Raw genomic sequence first — 7,811 nt, 5'->3', positions numbered from 1 at the left:
AGGTAGCCAAATTTGCACTGGCAGCCAAGAAGCTCTGTTCTAGCTATGTGAATGCACTCCAATCTTAAGTCTTAGTGTTGTAAATTTCTTTTTATGTTGTAAACTGCTACAGGTTACGTGTATGATTTTAGATGAAAGTTTCCTTTTATTCTCTGTTGTCCATTGTAAACGCCTTTGACTATATGCAATAAAAATATTTGATTGTTTGACTAACATGTCGTGAGGCACCTACCACACTTTGAGTCCTGGTTTTACTATATATAGCATTTTATAATCCTGATTTCATGCAGGGAAGGAGATGCAGCAAAGTTTAGGGAGGCAGTGTTTTGTTGGAGGGAGAGCTCTTCTGGGTTGGTGCCTTTTTCTTGCCTATGAGGAGGAGGAAGATGGTGTGGACCTGTCACCTGGCTACAGCTACCTAGAGCTTCTACCCAAGAGCTAGCAGAAGGTATCTGGTGGGACATTACCGTTCTCTGTCTGCTTGGAGTACTCCTTCCCGATACTGGACTGAGGGATCCTGAAGTGTCCAGCTCATCAGCGGATGACCAGGAGGACAGATCCTAAGGTTCAGAATCAGTGGAGATTAGAAGGGGGAAAACACTATATATAAACTTGGTTCACAAAAAAGGACAAAAAATGCAGACCAACTGCTCGCAATTTGAAACGAAGTTGCTACAGGTTATGCAACACAGTTTGTGAAGACAAGCATACAAGTATTCTACCTTGCCTTGGGCAGAGAACTGTTATTTCTGGCCAAGTCAAACCCGAGAAAACAGTTGCTCTTTAATGTGTGTGGTGTTTTTTTTTAACAGTAATAGGTGGTGTGTACACAATAAAAATTCCCACTTGAATTGCAGATTTTTTTTCCTACACAGAGATATACACTAGACAGACTGAAAACTCATCATATTATTTGTACACTGTGGTATATTTTATTAGTAAGGGGGAATAACAGAGGGACTACTTGCAATGGAAAGTATTCAAATCACCCTTTCAGTACTGAGGCAGGTGTATAGTGTTTTTATTCATTTGTAAGCTACAGGCTGAAAGTGTTGTGGCTATATTTTAAAAAAATATACAGTATTTTGCAAAAGATTGTCAGATTTGGATCGTAGCAGAGCAGCAAAATATACTTTTAACGAATATATTTGAGATGGAAAATACATTCTGTCCCCTATCAAAAAACAAAGGGCTGGTGTAATTTGCAGATGGAACACTAATACATTGCATTGGCAACAATGCTTTTGCTTTTTAACTAACTGGATTCCCCCCCCCAGAAACAGTAACTTCAGATTAAAGGGGTGTGTGTGATCTAAGCATTTTGATGCCAACAATGCCATGTGTGCACTGCAAAAAACTTGCATGAATGATGTCACAATAAACATCTGTCTGGAAGCAACCTAGTAGTGAACAGCCACAACGACTAGTAGATTTGCCGTGGCAGAATGACTTACCAGCTGACTGCTTGAAACATCTAGGATTTTCTCCAGCTCCTTAATGTGATGTGAAACTTCTTTAAGGAGCATTTTGAGTCTGTTTCCAATCACATGGACCTTCTCTTTGGCTTCTAGACAATCCTTGCCTTCAGCATTGACTAGCAGTTGGCAGGACATGTCTTGAAGAGATGCCACCTTCAGCTGAGATTCTAGCAGTTCGCGCCTTATTTGCTGTCAGGAAGGGGGGCAATCAGATGCATTTTGTTGCTTTGAATGAGTCAAAATGTAATTCAAATATTTTTTCTGATTTTAAAACTGAGGAACAGGGACCGATAAAGCTAAACTACCACACACTTGCTGTTGCAAATAAAAAAGAGATATCCAAATTCAAAAGAGAGGATTAATGATTGGCATTTTATTCTAAAAGCATGTCTGAACTGCACACTATTTTGCAAGTTCTGTATTTGCTATAAATATGTCATTATTTCAGGGTTCCCACAGCAAAGAAAAATATTTTAAAAACAGATTGATGGCTTTCTATACCAAATCAAGAAGATCTTAGCATTCCTGGTAGTCAATACCAGGAATATGCATTCTCAATTGGCACCAAAGGATCACAATATGTGTTCCAGATACTAGTTTCTATGTTCTTTTTTAATCTCTGAATTATTGTTCCTTTAGAGAAAGGTACTGTACCATTAGTAGTCTGTGATGATCCTGCAGAGTGTCTGAATCCAGATTTGGGTTGATAGGGACAATCTCATTTTTCCTCCTGTCAATGTTCTCCAGCCACAGCAACAAACCGTGGCTCATCTCATGGAAATCCTAGAAAGTGATAGATGGAAGTTTAATGCCAAATGTGTTTTTTTGTGTTGCCCAGAACTCCAAAGATGCATTCAAATTTTACATTATCTGATCCTCCAAAAAATGAGTTGTGAGCATACATCCTTCTCCCCGTTCCCTGGCCCCTTGACTTAACAGAACACTTCTAGGTTTGTCAAATCACAATTTTTTGTGATGTCAGAACTAGCAAACTGGTTTGAGCGATCCCTGTAAACTTGAATTGAACCAGTTTGCAGTTCTGCTTTGGAGTGATTGCTCTGGTTTAGTAGTCACAACAAACCAGAGAGCATTGTATTAAGCACGCATATGAGAAGGAAACAAAGCAATTCTGCACAACTTGATCTTCCAAACCACATTTGGATTGGTGAAAATTATGTATGAACAACATATTAAGTGCAGTATGAAACATATGTAATGCTGTTCTGTGTAACAAGGCCTTGATGGCCTTGAGTATTTAATGTGCTGAACAGGAAGTAGCTACTAATATTACATCCTTGTTTGAATCACTTTTCACAGGAACAAAATACTACATATGGTATAAGGCCTGTCACCTTAACAATATGCCAAAAGCATCAATATAGAAAATGTGCAAGGCAGTTTTCAGGAAGCAATTTAGGAAATGTGCAACAGATTTTACCTAATGCACCAAAATCTTTTAATAATTAGGCTTCTGGGCTTCAAAAATACTTGCTTTTTATGCTCTTGTCTAAAATGTCTCTGTGATATATTCAAGGCAGGATATGATGCTGTGCACACATTAAAGTAACTCATTTAAGAAAATGAATGTAATTGGTGCAACATCTAATCCAAGAGTCGAAGGGGAATGATTTTGCATAGACCAGAACAGACCTGACATTGCATTAGAGCGTTCTGCAGTGAACAGCGCCATTCTTCTAGCATACTACAGACATGATCCCAGCGCATGTTCATCTGAGACAACCGTTCCTGCAGTTTCTTGTTTTCCTCACTGTCAGACTGCATGAATTCTGAGCTGCAAAGGTTGATGGACAAAATGATGGCTTTGCGGTTATCAACGGCCTTCTGTAGCTCCTTGGGGAATGAAGAGAGACGGGAGTAAGCTTTTTTACAGGAAACATGCTTGAGAATTCAAGAAGAAACAAGTTCCACTATCTCTCTTAAAGTTTCATAACTTAAAAGACAGTTACTGTGTCTTTATTTTTAAGTGATACGTCTGGCTTCTGACTAGTAAGAACCCATTTTTATAAAGGTCTCCGATTTTATGTTTGCAGTAGAATTCAGAACAAACTAATAAAATATTTAAAGACCTAAAGCCTTATGGCATGGTTGAATTTGATGGGGGTGAAACCACAGGAGCTGGCTCTTTTTTCATACTCCAGACTGTACACATAACCTACTTTCAGACTGTTGCTATTTTTGGAGTGTGGGGGATTCAATTACACACTGGCAAATTCAGGTCTCACAATTATAGTGGATTCGGAGGTCTTGTGCAAGAAATCTGATTCCCCCAAAAAATGACTTTTTGGGGGAAGTGAATGGAAATTGCACTGGAAAGTGTGGGATAGTAGTAGTTTTGATGCAATGTCATCTAGTCTCTCATCAAACAAATGAGGATGAATGCTCATTAAACAGACATCATCTAGCTTTCCCTTAAACAAATTAGGATCAATGCTCAATAAGCATGTCATCTGGAAGCAAGTATTTAAATACTTTGGGAATTCAATGTTGTGCTATGGCATTTGTTCCACCAGCATAAACATTTCTGTTTACTATGTGGAATGATTCCTCTCCCCACACTGTTCTGGAGGCTCTCCTGATTCCCCCAAATGAGTTTGGGGTGTGGGGATTGAGAAGGGGGAAAGTCCAACTGTAGTAGTGGACGTCATTGTGGGCTAGCTAGTGGGAGTTGTTAGCTGAATCTGCCCCATACAGATACAAACTTCAAAAAAGAAAAAAAAGCTGAATATTGTACCTCACAATGTCAAAAAGCTTAGACAGATAGTGGGCTGTGTCCTGGACTAGTCTAATTTTGAACAAGCCTCTGAATTTCACATCAAAGAGGGAATTAGCTTTCTCTAGAGCAAATGAATTGATGTCATCATTTGGCTTAGCTGAAGTACCGCAGCCTTAGTTTATGAGGCTTTAATTCAGGCCCAAAGGAAATATTAATGCCACATTCATGTAAAGAAATTGTCCTCTGGATCTTCACATCAAGATACACTGTTAAACCCATTCATGCCTAGATTGTAGGCATTAGTCCCTGTCTGACTATAGGACAAATTCCAAAAGAAAAAAAGAATATTAACCAAAAGGAAGTCTGATGTTGACCATACTGGGCACGGGTAAACAAGCAGAGTTCTTTGCTTGGTTCTCTCAAAATGCCACAGATTTAGCTGATTTGAGTTGGCAGCCTGATGCCTTCACTACATTATAGTGCTCTTTGTAAAGAATGTCTGGTTGCCCTCCCCTTGGCTTGCCTCTTAACAGCAAAATCTTCTGCCAACCATCTTAACCATCTGCCACCGTGAGTGTCTTTGGAGGAAGATGTAGGATATGAAAAGAAGGAATGAATAAATAAATAAATAATAAAATGAATATAAACACTGGCATACTGTGTAACTTAAAGAAGAAGAAGAAAACTCCAATGAAATTGACTATCATAGTCTTTCATTTCCAGTCATTTAGTATATGAAAAAGTGCAGGGTCCAGAAACTGGCAGTGCTTTTTCAATAGGAGCTGAAATGGCACCTCACAAAAATAAAGCATATTAGAAAATCAACAGAAAAGAAGACCAGGAATTAGAACCTACTTTCAGTTTTTTAATCCGTAGCTCAATGGTTTGTATATCCGTGCTGAGATCAAGGCAACACAGTTGTTCCAACTCTTCTTCAGTTTCTCCAAGCCAAACCCAGATGCTGTTTAGGTCAGAACTAAATTGCTGCCATTGCTGAAGATTCTGTTTCATCCTCAGTTCTTTACTTAAGGCCTGGGCCTGGATTAACTCCCACCGATCAATCACACCTAAAGGGGAAAAGATCTCTCTGTAAGAGCAACTTCCTTCCTGACTCCCCCCAATATTCCATCACAAGTTAGCATGATCAAGAAACAGAATCTAGGGTGAAGGTGTGCAGACAAAGGCAAGTTAAATTCTGGGGTGACCAGGGACCCTTCGGTTCCATGCCAATAGTAACACCTGAGGACACTCATGTAAGTGAATGCCTGCCATCCAGTCTTATAATGAAAAGTAATGCAGTGAACCTGGGGACTGCCTGGACTAGATACCACTGACAGGGGCATCATGGGGGAAGGAATGTGTACAGAGCTCACAGAGAGACATTCAGAGTCCCTTCTAGTTAAGGCTGAGCAAGGTTCTGGTGGTACTGATGGTGCAGAAGTTTTCTGAAAGCCTAATTTTGGCCTAACTTAGTTGCTGTGTGTTTTGAAATCCTCATGGCTATTTATTTTCCCCTAGATTTAATAATCTGAGGGCAGGAAGCAGGAATGCCAGCTTGGCCCCACAACCCTGGGTGCCTGGGGCCGTGGGTTCCATGTAGTGCGCATGGCCCTGGCACTGAAATTTGTGAGTGCCCGGCCCCTTCATGAGGAATTTTGTGGGTGCCTGGGCACCCGGGGAGTTGACACCTATGGCAGGAAGCATTTCCCTCACTCTGAAATTGCTTCAGAAATATGGCACACATCGATACATACTGCACCCATTATAGTGGACATTTTGTTAGGAAACATATAGATTCTGTATACTCTGTTAATTGGTAAAGTAATAGCCCAAACAATTCTCACAGAAGGAGTTGTGCTGATTAATTTACCACAGCATCCAAAAACTGCACTAATCATTATCATGACATGCTAAATTAACTAATGAAAGGGATGAATACTATGCTGTTTTCATTAAGGGCTATAACGAAGCTTCACACAAGCAAATAAGTCTGAGAATTTCCCACCAGATTCAATTAACTGTGACACTCACTCCCCTGGCTCCATCATTACAAAAAGTTCCAGATTCCACGGCAAAATCTTAAAACAAAAACCCATTTCTAATTTCAGTTTGAGATGCATGCTCATTTTTAATTGCATGATTGCTGTGACAGAAATCGATACAGCCTTCCTCTCATCTTGGTTACCGCTACTTACCTAGACCTCCAGTACACTTCAAGCCTTATATTGGATCAGTCTATGTCACTTTGTATTAAATATGGAGCTTTGCTCTCTTCATCCATAACCTAAAAACCACATCCCCTATAAGCATTACAGTAAGCCTGCAACTTATGTGGGGGTTACATTTATGCCTAAAGTGAAAATCATGTATAGTCAAAACCAGTGCTTTTTTTCTCTGGCGGTACTCAAGGGCACACAGTACCGGCACCTTTTCTTCTAGAAGAAAGGCATTTACTGTAATAACTTCGTTCTGAGCACCAGGACCTATTATTCTAGAAGAAAAGCACTGGGACTCAAAACCCATTAGAGTTGAATAGCTAGTGGGATTGCCAAAGTCATTGTCCTCAGACCCCTGCCCCCTTTCTGCCCATTACTTGTTTGTTTGTTTTGCCATGCACATGAAGCTGAAAGTGCACAAGTAAAATGCGTGTAAGTTGCAGGCTTACTGTATTCCAGTTTGTTCACAAATTCAGTTTCAGTTAGCTCACTTCCATCCACTGCCTCAACATAAGCCAAGATGGAAGAAGCACCAAGATTCTGAGATATACTATTAAAAAATAGTAATCTATAACAACATTTAACATTTGCTGGGAACATATATTAACTAGGTGCCACACAGGAAAAACAGCAGTGCAAGCTCATGTACGTTACTCACAGAAAGCCTCACTGACCTCAGTGGGACTTACTCCCTAGCTAAGTGTGCATAGAGGAGTCTATCCTAAGAGCTTCAAGGAAAATACTTGATTAAAACTAGAGCTAAGAAAACTCAGGCACTTCCAAATTCTTATAAAGACCCATAAAGTCATTTCATACAATTCATTAAATTTAAAATAGACAGTCTGTCACCCTGATACAAGTCTTAAAATAAAATCATTAGGAAATTATTCACATCAGCCTCTTGAATCTCTCTCGCTCAGAATGAGTGGAACAACTTAAGCCAACTTCCATAAATACTACCTCAAGAATGGACTTAGAATTGGATAAGAGCCCCAGAAAACTGTTGTCATGCTGATGTACCAATGATAATGTGTGTCCCATGATCAAACAGTGAACAAAAGATTCCAAAAGATTGTGCAATCCCCTGCTAATCTCTTGGTAAAGACCATTAACCAAAGCTGCCACTGCAGTCTCAGTGCTGCTCCAAAATCAGATTATAAAGAATCCAAAAAACAGTTGTCACTCAGATGTGATGCATGTAATTAACACTTGTTTTCCTCACATTTCAAGTTCAGTTCTGAATATTACTTACCGGCTGTTTGTGTCTCCGTGCTGTTCAGGTTAATAAATCCAGACAGCTTTTCCTCTTCCTCTTTCAGTTTGTGCTCAAGTCTTCTTACTGAATCTATGCTCCCACTGCATTCCCCCAGAAGCTTCATCTGT

General features: G+C 39.8%; 1 protein-coding gene across 2 annotated transcripts in view; it reads right to left on the bottom strand.

Moving 5' to 3' along the window:
• The window catches only part of SYNE1 (spectrin repeat containing nuclear envelope protein 1), a 286,933-nt gene that overhangs the window by 11,957 nt on the left and 267,165 nt on the right, over positions 1 to 7,811 (bottom strand). For both annotated transcript variants that reach the window (XM_083434682.1, XM_083434683.1), the window contains 6 exons: positions 7,681 to 7,807; positions 5,068 to 5,279; positions 3,129 to 3,329; positions 2,133 to 2,261; positions 1,455 to 1,667; positions 468 to 560 (listed from right to left, as the gene is read on the bottom strand). In XM_083434682.1, the coding sequence (XP_083290808.1) occupies positions 468 to 560; positions 1,455 to 1,667; positions 2,133 to 2,261; positions 3,129 to 3,329; positions 5,068 to 5,279; positions 7,681 to 7,807 (975 nt within the window). The remainder of the gene's footprint in view (positions 1 to 467; positions 561 to 1,454; positions 1,668 to 2,132; positions 2,262 to 3,128; positions 3,330 to 5,067; positions 5,280 to 7,680; positions 7,808 to 7,811) is intronic.

Source organism: Podarcis tiliguerta, assembly GCF_965153285.1.
Source record: "Podarcis tiliguerta genome assembly, chromosome: 3".
In the NCBI taxonomy this organism is placed as follows: Eukaryota; Metazoa; Chordata; class Lepidosauria; order Squamata; family Lacertidae; genus Podarcis; species Podarcis tiliguerta.
The sequence above is the reverse complement of the archived record's forward strand: the minus strand, read 5'-3'. Positions and strand labels throughout refer to the sequence as shown.